The following is a 27984-nucleotide window of genomic DNA, read 5'->3' on the forward strand; positions in this document are numbered from 1 at the left end:
ATCAAGACCTCGTGAGATTCGAACCCAGGACTTAACAGTCTTGCACGCGAGCGCTTAATCACTAGACCACTGAACCGGCATTCCTTCTCTGATTATTACATTAAACTTTATATATTAATAAAACTTAATAATATTCATTTTATAGAAGACAGGAAAATATAGTTTATTTGATTATAAAAGACTTTGAATCGAAAAAGTTGTTCTTTTATTGAAAAATGAATCTAATGTTTTTTTTCTGATTTTGTAAAATGGTAATTTATTAGACTAGAATATCTTATATTTGATCATAATTCAGGTAATTATGTCATTGGAGACTTTAAGAGTTTTAAACTAGAATGATATGATAAACATCGAGTTCAAGTGGAAGCTTTCAATGATGTTTTATTAAAGCCCCCATTTTCGATCTGGAAAACATCGCTAGTACCTAGTTTAGGTAAAAGTCATTGATCTGCTGTTTGAATTAAGTGCCGATTATCTTGTCCAGAATGATAATGTAAATTTTATGATCAAACATAACTAAGATATTCTTTATGTTCTAGTAAGAGAAATCGTAACTGGTAGAGTTCAAACAGATTAAGAGTGAAATATTTGTTACATACAGCATTGTACAATTTTCATGCAACTTTGCAAATTGTCTAAAATTGTAACCGTATAATTGAACACTGACCTAGTGGTTCCAATAGACAACTATTCGTTTGATAAGATAACTGACAGGTTATGTGAGAACACTGTTAATAATTCGCAAACATATATCCTACTTTTCAATGTTACCACTCCAACCGAGATCAATCTGTGATGAATACAACTCACAATTATTAATAATAGTTATATTTTGTTCAGTTCCTATGTATTCATATTCAACTATAAAAAATTGTGTATTTTTGTAACCAGAAATAAAAATTTTTAAACTTAGCACAAGGTAGAATAATATAACCTCTACATGTCGATCTGGTCCACCATGGTACTGGGTACCTTTGTAGTTGCGCTACAGAAGTGATCTGCACTGTTCAACATTGTAGCTTTAAAACCTATATAATGTCTTATTCTCCTATGAAGTGGAATTGAATTGTACTGCTCGTGTTGTAAATTTTAAGCCTATATGGTGTCTGATTCTCCTAAGAACAGTATTGAGCTGTACTGTTTAAGTTGTCACATAAAAGTTTGAATGATTTACGGTTCTCTTGAAAAACCAATGTAACATTACTCGAACCCATAAACGTCCATATTCCGAAGATATTGTCTTTCATTCTATTTACTTCATTTAAACAATAACAATTGAGAAATATCATAAATAGTTTTTCAAATCATTTTACCATTCATATTAATCAAAAAATAGTTTTCTTGGAAAAAAAAGAAAAGAAAAACAAAACAAAATGATTTATGAATCATTTTTCTTGTTCCCTACATAGCAATATCTTGTTGAATGAAACTAATAATAAAAAGACAACAGTTAGGTACATTAATTAAATTTTCTTTATATTATCTAGATTGCTTGAAATATCTAACTATGAAGGTCATGTGAAAAATAAAAAAGGAAGAAACAAAAACAAAACAATGAATATAGTTCTTTATTACATTTTTTTATTTCTTTCTATTTTTGAATAAAGGGTACGGTCATTAATTAATCATTATTACTACTTTATGTCGATGATAATCAGAAATAAGTAGTATGTATTTGTTAGTTTATAAAAATAAAATGGTTATAATTATAAAAAGAGTATTGGGATTATTTACAATTCAATCAATCGTTATTTATATTTATTTAAGTTAAAATATTGAGTTTGATTAAGAACTTCATATGAGTGATTGATTTGAGAAAATGAATTTTAAGTATATCCGTTTTTACAAATCTTAAGAAATTTCACTGGTTGAAATCATGACTCCATTGAAGCTAGACCACCACGGAGAACCTGGAAGCACTAGACGACCGTTTCGTCCTAGTATGGGACTCTTCGGTAGTGTGTGAGAAATCATTTCACTGAAGACAATGGTGTACGGTGGTGCAACATCATTGATTGGTTGAAGTTAGGCATTAGCACCGTCGGATGCCGGCTCAGTGGTACAATGGTTAAGCGCTCGCGCGCGAGACTAATGTGTCATGGGTTCGAATCTCACGGGAGGCAGGATCGTGTATGAGCACTGTTGAGGAGTCCCTTGATAGGACGAAACGGCTGTCCATTGCTTCTAGATTTTCCATAGTGGTCTATCTTCAATTGACTCATGATTTCAACTATTGAAATTTCCAAAATCTCCACAAAACCCCTTCTGATAATTATATAAGTCTTAAATTATAGAATCATGTGTGAAACTCTATAATCTATCTATTTAAATGATTAGTTTACCTTGAAGTAACCTTTTTTGTTTCTATTGTGAAAATGTAAACAAAACAAATGATCTCAATATTGAAATGATTATTCTCATTGAAATGAACTATCTAAATGATAACCTTTCTTATCCATCCCACATATTTTTGTGGATTATGATTAATTTAGAATTATATAACTGATCAATTATGAACATTAGAAAATAAGTTATATTTGTGAGATACATTCATATTACTCATTTAAGTAATATAACTTACTATGATCCATCTATCAGATTTGAACATTAAAATTGATTGACATGAAGCTTTGATTAACTTTCCTTAAAGAAAAATTATGAGAGACGTTAACATTTTGTTGCATCAATGAATTCAGTCGGAAATATCATTTAGATAAAAAGGGATGTTTGTTTAATATTTGATTGGAATTTATTATCTACTAAATTATTACGTTTGTACTGGTTAAAATCATCTATACAATCATTTTCTCTTCTACCATTGATTATTTAAGATAATATGACTCAAGTGTTTTTTTCAAGGCTCAAGTTGTGTCTGAGTGTATTCTTTACTGTTTTTCGGATTCTTGAATTTTAGCAATATTATAACTTCTAGGTCTATAGTTTTTATCAGAATGGGTTTTGTGGAGATTTTAGAAATTTCACTGGTTGAAATCATGAGTCTATTGAAGCTAGACCACCGTGGAAGACCTGAAAGCACTGGACGGCCGTTTCGTCCTAGTATGGGACTCAGCAGTTTGGATAAATCCACTAAGTGTTTCAATATTTGTGAAATTTCTCTTGACAAGTTGTATGTTGGCGTTCCAGGGAACGCTACAATTGTACATCCAATTGTAACTTATCAAAATGCTAAATGCCGGTTGCCAGATATGAGAAACTGAATGGGGTAGTTATCTAACTAAAATAATTTCATGAAATAAATTCTAAAACTCAACAATTTTCAAAGAAATGGAATAATTATTCACTTAGCATTGCTTTTTTAAATGTGTTCCATTTAAGATTCGTTCATTAGACAGTTTTCTTATCCAACATACACTAATCGAAACTAGCTAATAGTAAGTTTGTAAATTTTCCGTTGTTGATATACAGGACTGAAAATACGTCAATCTCTGTTGCCTTATATACGTCCTAAGTAGATTGTTTTGACAGAAGGTTATATCATAAGTTTTATTAAACTTGATATGTAGCTAGCAACCGAACTGAGGACGAAATGCTTTTCCTATTTGGAACTCGTCGGCCGGATGTATCTACCACATCCTAAAGCTGATATCTATTCAGGAACATGAACCTATTATCATTCTCTTCAAACGCCATCGCGTTACCCACTTAGTTACTGAGTTCAGATAACCTCACGTTTTTATAATAGAGTGAAAAAAGTAACTGATCAATTTCAGTCCTAAACATCATTGGGAAAATTTAACACAACCAATTCAAATGCGATATCCTGTAGTTGATAGTCCGGATTGAATTTTGACCAGCCATTTATTCATAAGATAAAGTATGAAAAGTAACATTTCACCACTAATTATAATTCAAATTAATTAAGACTTGTAACTAACTACCTAAATCAGTGTAATTTGTTTATACACGGTTTCATCTCCATTCCTGAATATCAACAATAAAAAACTGCTAACTCTTGTGAATAGTTACATACTCATTGAACAAGATAGTGTCTGCCTAGTCTCAGTAGTTCAACGGGAAATGAATTAAGCTTATGATGTGAAGTATACTAGTTTCAAGTTGAATCAACACTAGGATAAAGGTATATGCAACTGACGATATTCAAGCAAAACGTAATCCTCTTTCTAAATTCCACTGGGATCTAAATATCAGAAATACGAGAACTAGGTTATATTTAACTTCATACATCATTGTTGTGAATGTTCTATTATGTTTAAACACATTCAAATATTCGTTCACAGTATTAATTGGAATTTTCATAATTGTGACTCAATGTAAATAATGTGGATTTTTCTCATATTTAATGTAAATCATCTTTATAGAATGAATTTTATCAGGAAAGAATATCCTTGGCATGTAATTATTATAAGTTCACTACATGATATGATACTTTATACGATTTTAAGGTTTTAAATATTTCTAGAAACGTCTCATCATATACATATATATGTTTAATCATTCATGATTGAAAGAATTACTACCGTTCTCTGCAATGCTCGAACCAATAATAATGATGTCTCAACTAATTGACCTAATATACTACCGTTTATTGATCTACGAAAAAATCATTTACCTCCAAGTCCCAAGATGATAGCCAATTTAAAATGAATATATATATATATATATATATATATATATATATATATATATATATATATATATATATATATGACTCCAAAACCTATACAATCATATACATAAACTACATGTCCCTAACTAGGGCATTTAAGGTAACCTCCCACCTTGATTAATTAGTTAATAACTGATCTACAATAAGTTTATTATTAAAAAAACATATAACAACACTCAAATAAAAGCTTACAATTGGTAGAATATCAAAAACATTTCATAAACTATGTAATATCCTCCTAAATATCCTCTTAAAATATAACTTATGCTCATCAAAAATACAATGGATCCCAAAATTTATCATTCTCATTTACAGTTGTTACTGTCTAATACAATGTATTTATACTCAATTCTTTTTCTTTGGTATCAGAAGGGGTTTTTTGGAGATTGTAGTAATTTTGATAGTTGAGATCATGAGTAAATTGAAGCTAGATCACCATGAGGAACCTGTAAGTACTGGATGGAAAACTCATCCTAGTATGAGGCTCCTCAACAGTGAGCATCCACAACCCCGCCACTTGAGATTCAAACCCATGACTTATCAGTCTCGCACAAGAGCGCTTAACCTCTACACCACTGAGTTGGCATCCAACAATGTCAATATCTAACTTCAACTAAATCACGAGAATGAGCGACACATCCACCATTGTCATCAGTGAGTTACTATCTCACAACTGATCCAATTGAACTCCTCTAATCACTACTTCTCACTAAAACTCCAAGATATGCATTTTAAAACCAATCCTTAGTGACCATATATTGATTAGTATCAGAAGGGGTTTTGTGGATATTATAGTAATAGAGTAAATATTATAATAATACATAATAATTTAGTTAGTATTTAATTTATTAAAACTATGGTTTAAGCACAAGTTAGATAATAATAAGTGAATGAATGACATTGAAAAGATGATTGTTTAATTTTCGCTCTATAACTTTATGTACAAATTTCAATAATATATCAGATTATTGAATATGAACATGTATTCTATTCACAAAATATCAAGTTGACCTTGGTAACCGTTCAAAAATAAAAATTCTGATCTTGAAAAGTAATTTCTTTTCTTTGTTTAAATAAATTAATTTCATTTATATTAATTTAAACAACATGCAACGTGACCTGATTATCGGTATCATTACCAAGGTTTGATTTGATAATTTCGAATAAATTGAGCATTGGGTAGATTGTTATAAATAAATAATAAATTCGTAATATTCCAATGAGTAGAAACATTAGATTTTCTGACGTTTCGTGACTTCGTACAAGTCGCTTCTTCAGAGAATAACTAACCAAACTAAAATTAATCCAAGTTTAAATAGTAGTCCCGTTGTACTATTTAAACTTGGATTAATTTTAATTTGGTTAGTTATTCTCTGAAGAAGTGACTTACATTAAGTCACGAAACGTCAGAAAATCTAGTTTCTCTATTCATTGGGATATTACAAATATATTATTTATTTATAACCTCATTATGTTCCATTTAAACAATTTTAAATAGATTAAGAATGATCAGATTCATGAGTTTTTTTGTGGAGATTGTAGTAATTTTAATAGTTGAATTTATAGCGACTCACATGCAATTGAGTTTATTCTCATTTAACACAGTTAAGCCCTTTTGCTAACTTATTTAGCGGACAAAGACATCCGCACTATGGCGATTTATTGTACCCTTATTATTTTGTGCTTGTATGAAATACGTATGCTTGAATATTGCTTACTGCCCACGCATTTATTCACTCTGCTACTCTTACTACTACTAACGGCTTATATGATTCGATGACTCATTCATTTCACTAGGTATATATATGTCCATGTTATTCATATTCAACACACTCTCGTCTCGCTCTCGTTCGCTTAGTTGTACTCGCTTACTCATATTCGCTCACTCGCTCGATCGAACTGTATACTAAATTTAAGGATTATATTGAATACCGACCACCACAAATTCATGAGTCGATGTAAGCTAGATCATCATGGTAAATCTGGAAATACTGGACAACCGTTTCGTCCTAGTACAGGACTCTCCAAATCGAAAAAGCCATTCAATGGTTCCAGGTATTTTATGGTGGTCTAGCTTCATTGAACACAATCTTTTTCTTTGATTATAAATATTATCCAGTTTGATTCAAATAATAAATTGATTTTTGATTTCCTAGTTTCCTTTTCTTTTTTCTCTTTTCTTTCAAAAAAATGTTTTTCCGATAAATCTATAGATTGTCAAATAAAATTTTGTTCAACGAAACATGATATTAACAATGACAAATAATAAGTGTCTATATTTATTCTATTTATTTTAAATCTTTTCTTTTAATTTTTTTCTCTCTCCTAACTTAAAAATTAAAAAAAAATAAAACACTGAGTATGTATGATGTTCGCAATTGATTGATCACTGGGTGATGATCAATGTCATGTGTGTCAAGTCCTTATTATTAGTGCAGATCGAATGCTATCGATCATGTTGCAATGTGGCCACCAGTCTAGGTGACTCGACACTGCGGGCACTATATATTGAGACTAGATGGTGGTTGGAGATAGTCGACAAGAAACCCTGACCCGGGTTTCGTGCTACTTGGTACTCATTATCAAGGTGTACCTGTAATCTTGAGGGAACTGGCGCTCGATCTTCACTAAATAAGGACTTGATACACATGAGATTGATCACCACCTAGTGATCCATCAATTGTGATTACATCTCAGTCCTACTGACGGTCAGTCGCGGCATGGATAGCTCAGTGGTAACGTCTCTGATTGTGAATCTAGGTGACATGGGATCGAATCCGCCAGGGAGCACCAGTTCCCTCAAGATTACAGGTACACCTTGCTGACGAGTACCAGGTAGCACGAAACCCGTGTCCAGGGTTTCCTGTTGACTACCTCCAACCACCATCTAATCTCAACGTATGATATTACATGAGAGAGAAACTGGATAAAAACAAACAGTTTTGTTTATTTGTTAATAGAAATTACAGAAATAAATAAATAAATAATTCATCCGTTTTACATTCTACTTGTAAACTGATACTAAAAAAGAAAAAAAACAGAGAGAAAAATCTTGCATGTTCAAAATTTGTTAAAACTAAAATAATTAATTTTTGTAATCAATAATTCAACTTAAAATTTATTGAATGTTTTAAAATTTGTTTTAATTCATTTTTCTAAAAAAAAAATTGAACATTTAAACATTTAATATTATGTAACTGATGTGTTTATTTTTTTTTAATTTGGGGATAGAATATATTATCTAGAGATGAGCCAATCAGAGTTGAGAAAAAAGTTTTTTTTGTGTGTGTGTGTTTTTTTGGAGGTTAATTCGAAAATGAAGGGTTTTTAATTTGAATGGTTTCAAATTGATTGGTGTTATGTAAACTTAATGTATTGCCAAGTGAAATAATGGTTATGTTTACGTTTATGTAGTTATTTAATTTAAAAAAAAAAACTAGATTATGCTATGAGTATTACATTAATTGTGGAATTTCAACATATTGAAATGTTAAGTTATGCAGTTACACAAAAGAAAATATACAGAACGAAGAAAGTTAATCGCTATTGCATACAAAGATGGTGGATATGATAATTTTGACTTAATTTTGATTAGTCGCTAAGTAGACTGCCATGATTACGAAATCGAGTTGAGTTTAATAGCAGACATTAGTTTATAACATATAAAGCATGTATTAGAAAGACTTTTGTATAGTTTAAAACATATCACCTACTCAATCCTATTCGAAAATAATAACTCTAAAATCCTCAATTCGGTAGTATTATATTTTATGGATGATCTGATCAGATTTAAGGCAGTGCCTCATAAATATCTACGCGATATCGATTTGTCCATATTGTTACAATGGATTCTTTCAACATAGCTAACATCAATTCGTAATGAAAACTCTAGTCCTAATTCCCAACTCTATTCAAGAACGATCTGACTCTTTAAAAAATCATTTGTGTTTTTTTTTTGGTGGACGTACAACACTAACGTTCCATAAGCATAATGCGTGAACTTTCATGAAGTTGTTTGTTCGATTGATATATTATGTAAATTCTAAATGCGTTTTGTTAGATTACTGTTTTCTTTTCCATAAACTAATCATTTAAAGAAACTATTGTCTGACGGACTAATAACTGGCTAAAAATTCATTTCAATTATTTCGGGTTCGTCACTTTATTACATTCTTACCATACCTTATATAGTTTAACGGTAATAGGGCAATAATATGGATGCTTTCTGAAATATAAGGAGTGTATCTAGTTCTCATTATGGATTTCCATATACTAAAAGTTAGACTTTATCAGAGTAACTTGAAATCATCTTATTTCGTCAGGTTTTCGTCAACATTTTTCGATAACCGGTATAGAATTATGGAGATTGTTGAGTTTTACTGTAATCATGGATCGACCAATTTTAGACCATCACTAAGAACCTCAAAGCAAAACACTGCCATTTTATCCGAATATGGGACTCCTTATTGTTGCACATCCAGGACCATCGATCTCGTACGCAAACACTTTACCTGTAGATCAATAAGCCGATATCAAACGGTGTCAACATTTACCTTCAATCAATTTTTCAATGAATATGATCACATGTCAAATATAGTATAGCAAAGTTGCAAATAAATTTACGCAGTTAAATAATAATTTTCAATATATCTTCATAACATGTAAGAAAACATTCCACAATATTGATAGTAGCAGAAATAAGAATCATATAGTTATATATATCATAGGTTTTAAGTAGCTGATGATAATCATTATTATGAAAGAAAATGAATTGATATTATTCTCTTTAAAGTTCTGTGTATTTTATATTACGAACAATCTGATCATACATATACTTGTTAAGAACATTTATATATGAAAAATTAAAAAGTCAACTAGACAGGTTAAGGGTAAGTCATAACAAAGGCAAAATATTAAAGTACACAAAAACAAATGTGATTACCAATTTGTATAATCAATCAGCATTACCAGGGTAGGTTAAGTGTAAGGACAAATTGTTTCTGAACACATAAAGGAGGTTTCAATTTCTGTATAGCCAAGGCTTCAATAAACCTTAGTATACGTCCTTGAAGGCTTTTGTATAACACTACAAATGCTGATTTGACGTCAACCTTATGACCCGTCTCAATCAAATGTTTCTCAACGGAGGATGATGTCTGTCTATCCTGTGATCTTATTTGACCATTGAAATTCATTTGTTTCTGCAACCATTTTGGTATGTGTTCACCCACCCTTAATTTATATTAACTGGAATAAAAAACTATGCAACCTAAAACTCAGTATATTTTGATTATCAACACTGTTATAGCTTAAATAATAAAACAATTTTCAACCTATGAAATTTCTAAAAACTCTCCACAAAACCCATTCTGATAAAACAATTTTATTGCATAACTATCTATTATGTTAGTAAATTTCATTGTGAACTGATATCCTTTTTTTAAAAATTATGCTCAATAGTTGTTTGGTTTTTAATTTATGACATTTACTGTAGTATAGACTCATAGGTCTTGATATTTTGTCAACCATGAGAGGTTAATATTCTGTAGTTATGTATTACATAAAGTAAAAAATGCAGACAGATGAAGATTTCTATACAAGAACAAAAAAAACGTTTCAGTATTGTTTGGTTTCTAATAGTTTGCCAACGCATATAATTCCATAACGATAACTGATTTCATGTATAACAATAACTATATTTTATGTTTCAATATAATCATTTAATCAATTACTCAAATAATCCCCATGTGTTTAGTTTCTTTTCACTTTATCAAATGTTTTTTTTTTGTTTTTTTTTTTACTTTTCAGTGCCAATTTTTAATCATTGCCCAGTTCAAGCTAAAGATTATTGTCAAAATGGTGGAGAATGCTTTTATTTATCCGGCGATCCAAGTGTATATATGTGCAGGTCAGTTTGAAAAATTATCATGAATATATATATGAAAAAGATTTTAATTCATTTTGGTTTGCTTGTTTAAATCTTCCCATTAATGTTTTTGGACTGGAATTGATCAGTTTCTTATTGGAATATCTGCATCTTAAGCAAAAATGCTCAGGCTAGTGGATATCTGAACTCAGTATCCAAGTGGATAATGTGATGACTTTTGAAGTGAACGGTACTAGGTTCCAGTACAGTGGTGAACTTCAAATCTAGGAATCAGATAAATTCAGCTGATGAAACGTACATCCTGGATTCCACTGCAACCCACCATCTATTTCTGTTTATAATACAAAAGATTTTGTCTTAATTGTATGAAATCTTCAGAGATCATTTCAAATATGACATAAATAATATATAAAGTATACATTTATGGGTAGTGATATACTGAATGGTGTTTTTATACATACATTCTCGACGAATTACGATTCAATACTGTTCAATAACAGATAGCTTTCCTCATGTGAAATTTGGTCAGAAAAATATATTTGTGGTAAGACCGACGAATAGTTATACCTAGTGTCGAAATATCCAAAATATCAGTTTCCTTCTTCATTGGAATATCATACTAAAATGGTTATTTTCCCGATTCATTCGAGAAGTACTTTATATAATGAAGTAGAGATCTAATATAATTTAATAACAGTGTCTATTGAAAGCAAATTATTCAACAATTAAGCTGTAAATAGTTACCTGGTGTTTAAAAGAATAACTGAGTCTCAATGCCCCCTTCATTTTAGCCCCCAAATGCCCTGGTATGGCCGAGAGCGGGGAGAGTCCGCTCTCCCTCTCGAAATGCTCTCACATGACCACGCCTATATAGCCTCTGCCAGGCAAGTCCTACTCATTACCTTCTCGTGGCGGGGATGCTTTTTTACCAAATCGAGAGGACGAAAAGCGAATGCTCGCCACTTTAACCGGGTTGGTGCACATGGAGAGTCCACCTAGGGGAGCTGTAAAACCCTCACTCCAAACCAATGGTGCACATGTGCTCCAGTATCCTGAAGGAACAAATGGTGTATGAACCAATCGTAGGTCACCGGCTACCATGGGACTGCATCTCCTTACGATGCTCCACTGCCTTGTGAATCAGACCTTCAGGTCGAAGGCTCTGGGTGTGGCCCCCTAAGAAAACCATTTGCTTTAGTTTGGGCACTCGAGCGGTATCACAGCTCTCACACATCAAATGAGATTTGTATGGCGCATATGTATTTGATGCCTCCTTGTACCAATATCTATGTGTTAAAATAAATAACATAAAAATCGTTATTGTTTGGCTTCCCATCCAGAATATTTTCTGAATTGAATTTATCTGTCACTTCTGGTGTATGAGTTTCTTGTATAATTAGATTAATCTTCTCCTCACATCATTTTAATTATTATTTATATGAGATAGGCTAGAAAATTTACCTTCAATCAAGTGAGTTACACCTTATTCATAGTTAAACTGTTTAGAACGGAGAAAAACAAATAATCTACATTTATAATCTACGTTAAACAATCAATGTCTATTCTGATTTTGTTTTTTAATTGACCAAAATAGTTTGTTTGCTTGTGGAGCTCTTATAGTCATACTGTACAACATTAGCAACATTCATATCATGTCGAAAAGATCATTCTACTCATAAATGAAATGTTAAATCAGTTCACTCTGATATTCTTGTTTAATTGATCTATGATCATGTGGTTGATTCGTTTTTATTGTATAAATTAGATCTTTATTGATGTACTTCCTGATTAGTGATTACTCTGAATTTCATGCTTTTAAGACTTCTCCAACTTCCTTGGAATTCACTCTATATAATATTTGAACATTTTTCCAGTAAGAATTATATCTGTCGTTTCATTAGTAGTAGTGATAGCATACCATGTTGTTTTGATATAGCTTATGTTCGTGTATAAGTAAATAAAGCATGATTCACATTATCCAATTTAGTTCTCGTAACGTGTGGCATAACTTATTCCATAGGTGATGCATTTGTTTTCCTTAGATGCTGTGTCTCCGCTTTAGCATAAATTTCAATGAAGTTGTTGCAATGGTTTGTGAGAAAACTTAATTTTAAACAATTTCCCTCAATGATGAACAAAAACAAATAATTTGAATTAATGAAAGTATACAAAATAGGTAAACCAACACCACTAAATTGATCCGATTTTTCGGCTTATTCCTACTTCATGTCAGTATCGAGTTAGTAGATGAAAGACTTATTCTTATATATTTAAGCATTTTAGGCGATAATGATCTGATATCGATAAGATCAGCATTTGTAAATTAAATTTATACCGATCCCAGTTACATAATGTATTGTTATGGTCTGTCATTAAAATGCAAATATGAAAGCTTCTAGCAATTCAGTGAGACAGTATTCACTTAAGAATCTTATTGATTATTTTCCTAAATGTTGTTTATACTACTTATATTATATGTAGCCTACCTTTGCTTATGAGAACTTTTGGGAGAATTTTGAATTTTTTTAAAAAATAACTACTTATGAGATAAAGAATTTTCTCGGTAACTGTCATGATTTTCAAAGAACGAAATAAATTTGGCAGAAAAATTAATTACTGCCTGGTGACAAGAAAATCAATTGATTAATATTATAAGGGGGAGGGAGGTTAGAAATTAACAAAGAAATATATAAAATGATCAACTTCTATTCAGTTTAATTCAGTAAACGTATAAATTCTATACATTAAATAGATTTCCTAATTTTTCAATATAGTAGACTGAATAGTTTTCTGACATATTATAATCATTTAAAAGGAAATAGTTAAGGAATTATTTTAATCAAACGATCAAGTTTAGTTTGCATAGGTTTCCGATAGACTTTTCCACACTTTGTAGTTTTTTTTATGAGAAGTAAGGTAGGTTAAGGGGACTTCAATAGGTATTTTTAGAAGATATAGTGGCGTCAATTTGGCGTCTAATGTCAACTAAGTATACGTGAATGAAGCTCTTGATTATTTATGTCTGTCATGTTTTAATGTATTAAAATTTATGTTCGAAATTAACATGATGAATTCATCTACTCATATACTCAATATACTTAACTTTCTAGTAACAATCAGCAGAGGAAGATTTAGATGATAATGGGTGGCACTAGATAGCTTTTGTTTGTTTCGTGAACTCATTTTTGACTAAGTGTAATCTCTATCCAGTTACTATATTCATATTATCATCTAGTTATGAAACGGGTTATATTGGAACACAATCAACAAAAGTTGTCCATTATTGTGACCTATCGTACTAACTTTAACCATTTAGAAATTAACTTTTCATTGGTTAGTATTTTTGCATGACTGGTAAGAACTAAGCTTAACAGTCAGATCTTAATTCATTGGACAGTAACTGATCTACGGAACAGATTTCATCCGAAATTTATCACATCATTTCCGTGTTAATGATTTGCATAGACATATTCATTTTCTACATAATATGTTCAGGTTAATGACCTTGTCTTTGCTTTAAGATCATTTAGAAGCTTCCCTTAATAGTTTGGTTTCGTAAACAACCAACATATCATCGATAGATCAATAAATTTGTCCTAAACTTTGAATAATCAAAAGTTTGCTCATTAATTTATTAAATGCTTTATCCATAATAGAAGCTTAATAAAAAAAAATGCATGCTCACAACTCGATAACAACTTAGATAAAACATCTAGATAATTATCAGTCACCTTCAGTTAATATTGCTTCTAGATTGCTAAATACAAACATGATATTACCATGATATCTGGTAAGTCAGCTTAGTTAAAAAGTTGTAAATATGATCGATAGCTTTTAATAAACATTAATGACTAAGCTATTGAAGGTTACTACGCGCTGGTAGATTGGTGTAAATTTTAGAATCTTGTACTAGTTTCATTGATATGAACTTCAAGAATAATGTTTCTAATTTTTTGTTGATTAAAGAATCCTGAAGAACTGACGACTTTTTTAAAGTGAAACAGTGGAAAATCTCAAATTATAAAATGATTTTTAGATGATTGAGATTATTTTTATTAGTCCATTCATGAAAATTGTCAACTTTCCTCTATTACCATAAAGGCTGATGTAAATTGTTGAATGTTGAAAGTATCATCACGAACTACTTTTATTCAAACAATCAGTGGGAAATAGAGAGTAGTGGTCAGCTGTTTCGTCCGAATGTAGGACTCCTTAGTAGTCCATATCCACAACCCCACAGAATCATCGAAAACATTACTCCCAAGCCTCGTAGAAAGCCTCTAATTTTCAGACCATTGAGATAATATTCAATAATTTATATATCTAAATTCGATCAATCCGTGCAATTGCGCAATCATCCTTCAATATAATCAGTAAGTAACTATCTCATACTCGACATGGTTAAACTCTACTGACCACGGTTTCTCGTCAGAACTATTAGAATCATTTTCCGAAATTAAACTTTAGCGAGCGAACGAGGGTAATCGTGACAAAACAACTGTCCAATACTTTCTGTTTTGTTTTTTTCGTGGTTGTTCAGCTAAGATCAATCTGTGATGTAAACTATAGAATCTCGCTTTTAAATTAAATTTACTGAATTGCTTGTATTGTATTGTAATGCTTGTAATCTGTTTTATACCAAAACAAGATAACTATTTAATCAAATAACTGTGAATTTTGTCTCATTACAATAGTTCATGTCACCAAACAATTACCTCAATATTTTTTTCCCAAATCTACTCATTACCATCTATTTAAGATTCAGTTTTTTATTACAATTCCTAATTGACTCTATTCAGTAGACGAAAGTAATTATGTCAAAGTCTACTAATATTCATTAATAAGTAATATTTTCGTCACCAAAATAAAAATCATATATAATGACTTCACTTAATAACCATACTTCTATAACTAGACTAAGATATCAATGTTTTACGTAATAATGAAGTCAATAGTATAATACAATCCCTATCCAGTTACTATGCTCATATTATCATCCATAATAAGAAAAGTAGCAACAACAACAACAAATGAAAGCAATAATTTATGTTTATTTTTTCCTCCCTAAGAATAATAATAAAATAATCATTAAAAAATGTAATTACTTTTCAATTACGTTACCAAATGAAAAAACCATATCAGGTTACTATAGTTCTCCTATGAAAATTAATAACGATGCTTAGTTTTATTAATTTATAATAAAATTCCAATTAAATTCATTTTAATAGTTTGTTTCTACCGCCCTCCCCCTTCCCCCTCCCTTTTTTATTATCCTGTATATCTCGCTTATTATTATGACGATGATGATTATTATTGAGTTTATCCAACTGGTTACATTTAAATCATCTCAATATGATGTAACTTTTAACCGACCTTTCATTATATAAGTTACATTATCAATGTAAAAATGTACAGAAATAAATGACATATATTGAATCAATCTTATTGGAACATTATTCTTCTAGTAGATTTTCTTTTCATTGTCACCAGTTCTGGTTGATGATTCAATTTTGTTACAAGATAAATAAAAACAAAAACAACAACTAAATTGTGATAAATTTTTGAATATTTTTTTCTCTTTTTTTTCTTTGAAGAATATTTTTAGTATAGAGATATTGTTAATGTTGTAGATAAGTAGTTTTGTTAGATAGTTTACTGTACTGCCGGCAGTACACTAGAAGAGTGTTGTATCCCGATGAGAATAATGAATGGTAATTTTTGGGATCCAATTATGGACCAATATTATGAGTATATTTTTTATTGTATAATTGTTATGTAACTAAACTGTTCATATTCATGCCCCTCTTATTATGAGCTTTATGTTGACCTATGAACTATTATTGAACGATTTACCATTCATGAATTATTCGCTATCTGTTAATCGCTACCTCGCTCATTCACAGCCACTTCTGGCTAATTATTGTACAAATGTTATTTTCTATTCTATTGGTACGTTGTGGTCGGGTTGATTGGTATATAAACAGAGTATGCTTGAAATACGAGGATTCATATTACAGAGGCTGAGACTTGCGTTCTGGACTCAACTGGCTGGGCTAGACAGGGAAGTAGGGCCAATCAGAACTCTGGGCCATTTTTATGTGTTTACGCGTCTTTGGTTCGATCGATAATACGCTGTCGTCTAATCTGCAGACACAAGTTACAACAAAGAGGAAGTTATGAATGTTAAAAAATGTTTAAAGAATAACGGATATCCACTGAAATTTATTGAGAAATATGGCAAACGTGAAGATAAAATACCCAAAGAAACTACAGTAAATAAAAAACCTGTTTTATTCAACTCAAGTTCAAAGGCGATAATGTCACAGGGTCAATCAATATGAGACTAAAACTGCACTGACAAAAACATATCCTGCAGCTAAATTGATTGTCCTGTCCAAAACGACATGTTCTTTGACACAATCAAAGGTCGACAGGTATCCCTTTCATGTTACCACCAACTGTGTATACAAATTTACATGTATCTGCCAAAGCAGTTACATTGGTAGAACAGAAAGGAGAGCCTACGTCCGATTCAAAGAACATATTCCGAACAGTTTGAGATCAACCGGACTAAAAGCATTTAGCAGCGCTGTCGCAAGACATCTCCTTGACACAGGACACGAAGTCGATATACTGAAGTCCTCCAAGGTGATTAGTAAACAATCAAGCTCCAACCTTCTGAAATTTGCTGAAGCATTAACAATCAAACGTCTAAAACCAAACCTATATATACAAAAAGAGACAGTAATAAATCTTTCTTTACCATGGTAACAATAACACCCTCCTTATTTATTTATTACGTCATTCACTATTCCAACTCTTCCTGAATTTTAAAATTACGTCATTCATAACTAACTGATTTCAGTTCCTATTTTCTTTATTATCATTAATCTATTTTCATGAGTTCTAATCACTATTTCAATGTTCCGGAACTTCCCCTCTCAAACTTTATTTATTCGAGACAAAATTTTATGATCTCATTAACTATCGAAATCTTCGCTACACCATGATACATTTATTCATCCTTAATCACCCTCTTATGTATAAATATGTCAATATCTGTAATAATGTTGAATTTTAAATATTTTAGGTTGTAAGCAGTTGATGAGATCCTAATGAAATAAAATGAATCCATATTATTCTGCACCAATCTTTGTTCTTGCTCCCTTTAAGATGGTTTACTGTTTAAATAAGTTTATATAAAGATATAGTCAATTATAAACAGAGACGGGGTTTTGTGGATATTATAGTAATTTTAATAGTTGAATTTATGAATCAATTGAAGCTAGACAATCATGGAATGCCTGGAAACATTGTTAAAATTACTATAATATCTAATTATATGCTCACTAGTGATGATGATCTCTAAGAGGTATGTAGCGTGGCGTCGAGTCGCGGTAGACTATGAACACCGTTACAGAGAAACACGTGCCAAATAAATCCATAAAATCCCCCGGAAGCCAAATATCAGAAGGCAGTTAATGGACCAGGTCGAGATATATTTGCTGGCGATCTCGTGGTATCGAAAGAATACCGAGATCGTGCCAGGATACAAGCTTGGTTACAGAGCGTAACCGAATTCGCGCGAGGTCACAATCAAAGTATAAGAATAATAATGGAAGCATAATATAGCTGTCATTAGCACAGTTAAACAAAGAGCACATTAAACAAGCACAGGTACAATTGGTTATTATAATAATAATTGTTTTCATTAAACCAGTCGTGTTCTCGTGATAAAAGTGAGTCACTACAGGTATTTCCTGGAGTTCTAGTGAAAAGCAGTAACTAGCGGAGTTCAACCGAATCTCTTATGAGATAGTAACTCACTGATGACAATGGTGGATGTGTCGCTCAATTTTGTGAATTAATTGAAGTTAAACATTAATAGCGTTGTATGTCGGCTCAGTGGTCTAGTGGTTAAGCGTTCGCGCGCGAAACCGATAGGCCCTGGGTTTGAATCGTGGATATGTACTGCTGAGGAGCTCCACAATAGGACGAGTTGTCCACCCAGTGCTTCCAGGTTTTCCATGGTAGTCTAGCTTCAATTGACTCGTGAATCCGACTATTAGAACTAATATAATCAATTGTTTTGAAAGAGATTAAACAATATACGATACTAAACTACCGATAGTCTATGAAACAGAATAACAATGATAAAAGACTTTTATATCACATTATAATGACAATTTACAAATTTCATTATATTTAATTCTGTAATAAGTTTTAAATGGGATAAATTCAGTGGTCAGGTAAACTGATGAGAACAGAGAAACAACGCACGCCCGAAATTCCTCTAGCTACTTTTAACGTTGAAATTTATCCATCCTATACATACATCGTCAACCAACTCTGGAAGGTTATTTACTTAACAAACATACATTGCTCAACGATGCTTAGGTGATATTTGCTTATGATAATCATATTACCTGTGAGCGGCCAAAATGTTTTTGACAATTTTTATTTAATATTTTCACTCCTTAAATTTATAACAACCGTTTCTATATTATTAGTATAATATTTTGTGAAAATTGTAAAACCATGAACTGACCCTTCTTAGACCATCATAAGAAACCTAAAAGCACCAAACGGCCATTTCATTCTAGCACGAAACTTCTCAGAAGTCCATATCCACGAACCTATCATAGCGAATCCAAACCAAGACGTTCGGTCTCCTGGACATGGTTTAATTCAATGTCTTGCGTTTGATTCTCTATGGAAGGGTCGTGGTTAGGCATTTTTCAAAAGTTCCATACCGAAACGAAACAACTGCCTAGATTTCATGGTTTTTTCATCTGACTGGTTATATTAAACTCGTCCTTTTTTAATGTTAAAACTCATTCAACAAGCTGCTTACTACTACTTTCAAACAACGCAATTTTGTATATTTTCAGTTTATAATATCTTATTAACACTTCAGAAATTCCTTACTCTTATTCTTTGTGCATATAGTTAATAAATGAAATTGATTAGATTGAGACAAGTTGTAACCTGTATATTATTAGGTAGACGGATCAAAGACGTAACACTACCCATAAGCTCCATGTATTTTATTAGTATTAACAGTATTAACTTACAGTTTGGACTTAAGTGGAAATCATAGCATAATAGTTTAATCACTGACTTGAAGGTTCTAAAAATAACTAGAATCTAGATCATGTCCTTATCAACTTTTACTTCCCTCCTTTCCAGATGGCAAAAAGTCAGTTTCACTTCACTACACTGGAATGCTTTTCTATTCTAGTTTACGACTCTGAAGTAATACTAACCCACAATTTCATGCAGGATGAAATGCAAGACCTGAAGTGTCGATGTAAACTGACTTTGAATTCTATGAAATTCCCTATAAAATTACCACAACAAATAATTCATTACTTTTGTCAAAAATTACGCAATTTCCTTTATTGATCTTTGTACTTTTTTTCATTTCAGCTGTTTTATGCCATTCTATGGACCGCAGTGTGAACATAAAGCTCCTGGTAAAGATAAACAAATTGAAGTTGAAGAAATACAAAGTAAGTTATGCGGTGAAAATATTACATTATGGTTTGGGTTATTGTTATTGATCAATATGCGTTTCAAAACTTTCGTCGTAACAAAATATAAACAAGAACTCTTTTTAAAATGATAATAAATTAGTATATCATTAGTCTCGTTGCAAAGATTAATTTCTTACTTAGCCAATAGTTCACTTTCATCAGCTTGAGTTCAGTTTAAACGAGATTTGAATTAATATCTAGGGTCTTTGAATATTCAATAAGCTTATGCTTAATGTTTCAATATCTAATCAGTTTGTAGTATTGTTCATTTAGTTGGGTAATGTTTCATACAGGACTCTATTTTACATTATAGATCTCTTTTAACACCGTCACATTTACTTTTTTTTCACAACCCATGTCACTTGCGTTATTGTATTATGTTCATAGAAGACAATTATAGATTATTTTAGTCAACTGAAATGAACTAAGAGATTATCAAAAGTTCTAGAAACGACACGGGCATCTAACATAGAAGATATTGGGGATAATTCTAGTTCAATGTTTATTTAACTGGTATTCCGATGATGAAAGAAATTTTTTTAAGATTCAAACTTGCAAACACTATACTTAATGATAAAGTCCAATGATGAGTTTTATGAAGTTAAAATGACCGAAATACTTTCAATACTATTTAAATCAAGAATATGACTGAACTGATTGTTATCGATCACTTAACTGATGACCCTTTGTCACTCATTTACACTTAAAGGATAATGTATAGAGCGTTATTTGATTTCTAAAAATAGAAATCATTGAATCATGAGGACGTTCATACTACTAGGATAAACATTGACCATTACCTACTAACTGGCTGGTTGATCACATTGTGTCAACAAGATTAGTATAAACAACAGTTGTACAGTGGACGAAATAATTATTGCGAATGACAAATGGATTTGCATAAATAATCCCCTCTGAATGCACAAACCATACATAAATGAAATATATTTCCATGTTGGTTAGATGATAATACACGTCGGATCTCGAGAAACCCTACAAACATCCTTGACTATATCATGAATCAGTAGAATAGACTAAAAAAAGTAATTTACCATCTCAGATACAATCTACATAAATAGCAAATGTTGTTTACAATTCAACTCAAACGTAATATTGTAGTGTCACTTATTATGTTAAGCCCATATACTTTATTCTAACTTTCGGACAGCCCAGTCTATTCATTCTACTTGAGTCATATTCTGACCTTGTTAATTATTCGCTTATCAATCTTGACTTTTTATATGAGCGTATATATATGTACACTTCATATCCCATGTCTCATCACAGGTCTGTAGTTTATATTGTCTGCCTATAAATATTGAGTAACGGCTGGCTAAAAATGAGTTGACTTACCAGCCATCTCCCCTGGGCGTCGTTTTGCTTTGTCCTATTACATTCACTTTACACACAAAATATGTGTATTCAGAGGCCATTCTCGTTAATTGACTTATCTAAATTCCGTTATTGATTAACGTGATTTAAGTAGATGGTTGTGTACGAGGATATGTGATAACAAACATTCGTACGATCTAAGTGGAGTCAGATTAACGGGTCACTAAAATATCCTACTCATGACTTGGTTACAGAAGTTACATTCATTATTTTCAAAGCATTTTCCAAATTAAATTTACCTAATTTTTATTCAGCTCTTATTAAAATACAAGTTGAGCGTCATACAAAACAAAACAAAAACAAATCCGAATCTGGTTATCTTAATTCTAATTATCAAACCAATTCATTGTTATTTACATGAATCATTGATTTCAATGAGTGATATTATTTCCACTAGTTTTAAATGAATATCACTTCTAAATTAAATTTTAATTCATAAATAGAATGATTAGAGATTGATCATATCTTTGTGATTACTTTTTTCTAACTCATTGTAAAGTTGTTTAATTGATAGGTATTATGGTTATAAAGATTGTTAAGTATTTGATTGAGATCATTGAGATCGATTGATATTAGACCATTATTGAAAACCTGGAAACAATCAACGGTCAACTCATCCTAGTATGGGACTACTCAGTAGTGTGCAACTACGATCTCGCATATACGGGATTTGAACCCAGGACCTTCGGTCTCACTCGCTAATGCCTAACCTCTAGACTAATGAGCCGACATCCAACGGTGTTAGTCTAACTTCTATCGATCCATAAATGGTTTCACAACCATTCGTCCATTGTCTGGGGTAGATACCAGTCTCTACACGACACAGATTGATAAGTGTTAAGCAATGATCATTAATATATATTTTAGAACTATTGATGATATATATATATATATATATATATATATATATATATATAATGATTTATTTACCTCTTTTTTTCATCATAACAATAAAATATTTTATTTCCTCCTCCTTTTCATTATTATCAATATTATCAGTTTAATAGTGAATAAATAGAACATAATTTTTAGTGACAAAACGATAAATAAATCAATTTTTATCATTATGAAGATTTATGGAGATCGTAGTAGACTGACAGTTGAATACACGAATCAATTTAAGCTAGTAAACTATTGAAAACCTGAAGGCACTAGACGGACAGCTCGTCCTAATATGAAACTCTTCAGCACTGAGCATCTACGATATGTCACACAGCACTAGAACCCAGGATCTTGTATCTTGCAAGTGAACGCTTAACCTCTAGATCACTGAGTCGGCCAACTGTGTTAGACAGTAAGGTGTTGCGATTTCTATTACGATAAGTTCAGGGTGTTTTTCAAGAAAAAGAATGTCGTCGTTACAGAACACAAAATCTAATAAAGATATCTAAAGTAATAATTGAAATATTCAAACGATTTTTTCTTGTAAAATTATGATCAAACTATATTCGTATTTGAAATGATTTGTTTTAATTACTGTTGATGTAAAGTTGATAAAAACATAATTTCTTTTAATAAATCGTTCAGTGTTGTTTAAAAGATAATAAAATGAATTCATTTAGGTAATGTGGGCCGATAGATCCTGGATCCGAATCCCGCGAGACTGGATCATGAATGTGCACTGTTGAAGAGTCCCACGCCGTTCAGAGCTTCCAGGTTTTTCAATGGTGGTCTAGCTTCAAACGACTTATGATCTCAACTATTAAAATATAGCTATCTGTTTAAGAAAATTAAGTCATTGTTTTCAACCGATAGCGCATATCTCTTTCATGTAGAAAATGAAACGAATATAAGGAAAGTTAAAATTCGCTGAGCTATTTTCCGGATAATTATTATTTATATTTTCAGTGCATAATTAGTAGATAACTATAATATTGCATTTCTATATTCCCTTTATTGTAAGCTTCCAATTGATCTATTAATTGTTTTTATACACGTTACTATTCTTTAATTATTGCTATTTGATTATGTAATGTATGCTCCTTCCTCAGTCATATATTGTATGATGGTGCTAAGAGCACAAATTCTAACTTGGCGTGCTATGCGGTCAGGGATTTTCAATACATTATTTTATAAGTTTTTAGCCGTGATTGAATTAGATACAATAGAGAACTAATCTGCCTACTGTCAACGTCTTCTGATTGACCCTTAGGTTAGAAGGGGGCCCGAGGGCCAATCAGTATTAAGGCTTTGATTATCATTCATTAGTCAGTCTATAAATTCATGAAATTGGTCACTGGTCCCACTAGCAACATAGTACGTGATATCAACTAGTCATTCTCAATCATTAACCAGCCTTCTTTTTTGGCAAGACACAACAAATGTCATCTGGAATTACAATGAAAGCTTCACAATTAAACCATCCAACTTAGAGAATACAGCACCTTATATTATTCAAACTTTAAAAAGCATAGTATTAAATACATATTATACAAAATCATAGCACAGAATAAATGATAATTCACCATATGTACATATTAGTGATTTTCTTGATAATAGTTTGAATAATGGGTTCATAAGGAATTAAGAATGATCTATGTACGAAAAATAATATGACATAATACACATGAGACCGATCAACTGCAGTCCTAAATAACAATTAGAAGATACAAGTAGAACAACACCAAGTGAATTTAAACTTCACCTCATTGCACAAGCACGTGGCTATCAGGACTCAGTAGCTAAGTGGATAATATGATGGCGTTTGAAGCGAATGGTACTAGGTTAGAGTCCCAAAGTGAACATCAACTCTGTGATGCAGGTACATCCAGCTGACCAGCAGTCCCAAATAGAAAGAAACGCGCGTCCTGGATTCCACTGCTAGCCACTATCCATCTTTGCTTAAAAACCTTGTGACTTAAGGCTATATTGAGGCTATCCTCAGAGGATGCACATATGCCAACATGAGACTGATCAGTTTATGTCCTAAATAACAATGGGAAGATACAAGTAAAACAACACCAAGTGAAGTTAATATGACAGTATTTAATACGTCAATTGGGAACTTACAACTAGGAATGTATAGGAAAACCCTAAGTCGATCACTTAAATGATACACATTAAAAATATGTATGTAAACTGATTCACAGGAGAATAGTTTTCAAAGTTTCCTATTCCCATTTATTCACCCAGTCATAATAAATGTAATGGACTTAATTTCATTTAATAAATATTAACTATCAATTTAAGTGTCATTAAATTAGTTTAATTATCAAATATGCTTCTATCTTACCATAGATGGAATTGTGACTGGTTAGGGAATTTAGAAAGCGTATTTTGTGTTAATGTTTCCAATGGGACACGAACACAATATCTTTCGCTTCAAACACATTGACATGATATTCACTAGGAACTAACTTGTGGACATCAATATTAACATATAAGTATATCCAGCTGATAGATTTCATAATAAGACGAAATATAGGTCTTGGATTTCACCCTTAGCCATAATTCCATCTATTCTATACAAATTTCAATATAGTGAATATATCAAGATGGTTCCTATAAGGTGCATATATGTCAACAAAGATTGATCAGAAATCAATTATGAATATTAACAAAAGAATTACTCAGAAGGCAAAGCAAGGAGAGCATTCCTACAGTTGAAGAACATATGGAACTCAAAACAACTTTCAACCAATATCAAAGTGAGAATCTTCAATACGAATGTCAAGGCAGTTCTACTGTATGGAGCTGAAACTTGGAGAACTACAACAACCATCGTCAAGAAGGTGCAAGTATTTATAAATAGTTATCTACGCAAGATACTCAACATCCATTAGCCGGATACCATCAGCAAAAGCCTTCTGTGTCAGAGAATAAACCAGCTTCCAGATGAAGAAGAAATTAGGAGAAGACAATGGAAATGGATAGGACATACATTATGCAAGTCATCAAACTACATCACAAGGCAAGCCCTAACTTGGAATCGTGAAGGGAAGCAGAAAAGTGGAAGGTTAAATAACACATTACGTAGGGAAATAGAAGCACATGTGAAAAGGATGAATAACAACTGGAAGGAGCTGGAAAGGATTGCCCAGGACGGGGTTGGATGGCGAATACTGGTGAGCGGCCTATGTTACTTCACGAAGAATAACAGGCGTAAGTAAAGTAAGTAATTAAATTACTTAGAAGTATACTAATAATGATACTTTTACAAAACTACTCATTTCTAAAGTTTAATAATGGTTTTTATTCTTGTTTTTTTTCATTTTAGAAAATATAAATCATCATGAGAATCATGAGAATAATGAAGGTTTTATGATTAAAAGATCAGTTGATCGTGCAATGACATTGACTGCATTAATATTCATTGTGGTCACATTTTTAGGAATGTTAATTTTAGCTTGGTATATTTCTAGGTAAGTGATTATTTTTCAATACAGAATTTGAATTCACTATGGTGATGAGCTAAATGTGATTTTTTTAAAAATAATTTTATGCTGATTGGCTTTGAGGTACTGACTTATTTTAACCAATCAGAAAGTGACAAGTATAAATAAGTGAAGGATAATTTACTTACTTACGCTGTTATGTTTCCGACTAAGGATCTCTAAACAACTCTGTTTTAGGCTCTTTTTTCTAGTTATTTCCAAGTACTGTTCATTCTTTTGATGGCTGGCTCCAATTTCCGGTGCAATATGTTTCTTGGTCTGTTTCTTTTATTTTCCTCAGAGGATTGTATGTTAGGTCGTGCTTTATAGTGCTTTTTAATAATTTCCGCAATGTTTGTCCTATCCAGTTCCAGCATCTTTTGCTAATTTGCTCATCAGCACGAAGGTGACTTGTTCTCTGACACAGTATGTTGTTACTATTTAATCCGGCCAACGGATATTGAGTATCTTGTGTGGATAATTGTTTATAAATACCTAGACCCTTTTGACGATGGTTATAGTAATTCTCCAAGTTTCAGTCCCATACAGTAGAACTGTTTTAATTTCTGTATTCAAAATTCTGACTTTGATGTTGGTTGACAATTTTGTTTGAATTCCAGAGGAAATAAGTAATTTCCACATGATTAATGAACTTTTCTTAGTTTCAAATAGGTTCTTAACTGCTAGAGTCAAAGGTTAGTATCGGGCTTTGGTTCATGGAGTTAACGTTAGGATTTTGGACTTAGCATCATAATCCTTATCTTAAATCTGTTTTTAAACCCGAAGTCTTTATTCTTAATTCGATATCATATCCTTTATCCTATCTCTAATTCTAAAACGTAAATCATAAACCCAAAATTCATAACCTTGAGCATAGTACTAGCTCTTAATTCTACATTCTACATCTTGATTCAGATTGAACAATAAATCAGTAGAACTTCTCAACAATACCTATTATATTATATTTCATTCAGTAGAATTAACAGCGATATAATAGATGGTCATCATTTCAGTTTGATACGGTTCGATAAAGCAATCCCAATGAATGATAGCTAATTGTTGCAGAAATAGAAAACAGCTTTTCTGTATAATTAGTTCATTAAAAAAAAGCAATAATATTATAAAAGGTAAAAATATTTTCATTTAAAGGTTACTATCCCTATAAAACACAATAACAGTTATGTTCGATTTCGTCCACATGGATATAGAAAACTTGTTTTCTTGAACATTCATATGAATCCAGATAGTATCTTAGACATTTATACATTGCTCCTAGCTAGTGATTAAAAAGTTATAAAGATTTAGCATTAAGATTAGGGACTTAAGATTAAGGTATAAGATTAACAATATAGAATTTGTATTTAATGGTAGGCTTGGGTTCATTGTCATTTACAACATACATTAGAAAGAATTAACATTTAACACTCTTTATACTGAGAAGAATTAGCAATATGTCACGATCTATACTTGTGTAATCTAGTATTTGATATAATGAACGGTTTAAAATATATTTTCTCTCTATCAGGGATACTAAGCTTAATACGATAAATAGATTAATCGCGTTATGTGAAATTCATGATCCACGACCAAGAATAGAGAACCAGAATGAGTAAAGACTATATAATACTTTATTCAACACAGTTATAAACAGTCAAACTCAGTGAGTTCGGAGTAGAAACGAGTGAGAGGAAAGGAAATCACATACTTTTGATAGTCAGTAGACTAAATGCTTGTTTATCCATACTTTCACTATCGTATATCAGTATTAAAGAATAACGTGTGAACCACTTCAATCTTATTGATAAATTACAGACTGAAATAGATGAAATTAATGCAGTTTATTCTAACTATTTTACACTACTTACATATGAGTGAATATTACTTTGGTATTCTAGACAAGCAATTTTTTAATTCCCAAGTGATCTATTCATTAGAAACAACTGGATTTTATAACCAAATCGAACAAACAATAAATTACATCACAGATTAATCTGCAATGTATTTCTGTTTAAAAACTGAAAACATTCAACACGTAGAATTACTCTTAGTATCAAAGTAGGCTTATAGTTGAAAAAAGACAGTTCATACCAATCCAAGACCATAAATGATCAGTTATTTAGTAATCAGAATAAGATTTTGTGGAGATTG

General features: G+C 31.4%; 1 protein-coding gene across 1 annotated transcript in view; it reads left to right on the top strand.

The window, feature by feature from the left end:
* The window catches only part of MS3_00009124 (uncharacterized protein), a 76011-nt gene that overhangs the window by 37612 nt on the left and 10415 nt on the right, over window positions 1–27984 (top strand). Inside the window, exons 2-4 of the mRNA XM_012940808.3 lie at window positions 10457–10556; window positions 19965–20047; window positions 25680–25824. Coding sequence (XP_012796262.3) covers window positions 10457–10556; window positions 19965–20047; window positions 25680–25824 — 328 coding nt within the window. The remainder of the gene's footprint in view (window positions 1–10456; window positions 10557–19964; window positions 20048–25679; window positions 25825–27984) is intronic.

The sequence above is a fragment of the Schistosoma haematobium genome, chromosome 5 (assembly GCF_000699445.3).
Source record: "Schistosoma haematobium chromosome 5, whole genome shotgun sequence".
In the NCBI taxonomy this organism is placed as follows: Eukaryota; Metazoa; Platyhelminthes; class Trematoda; order Strigeidida; family Schistosomatidae; genus Schistosoma; species Schistosoma haematobium.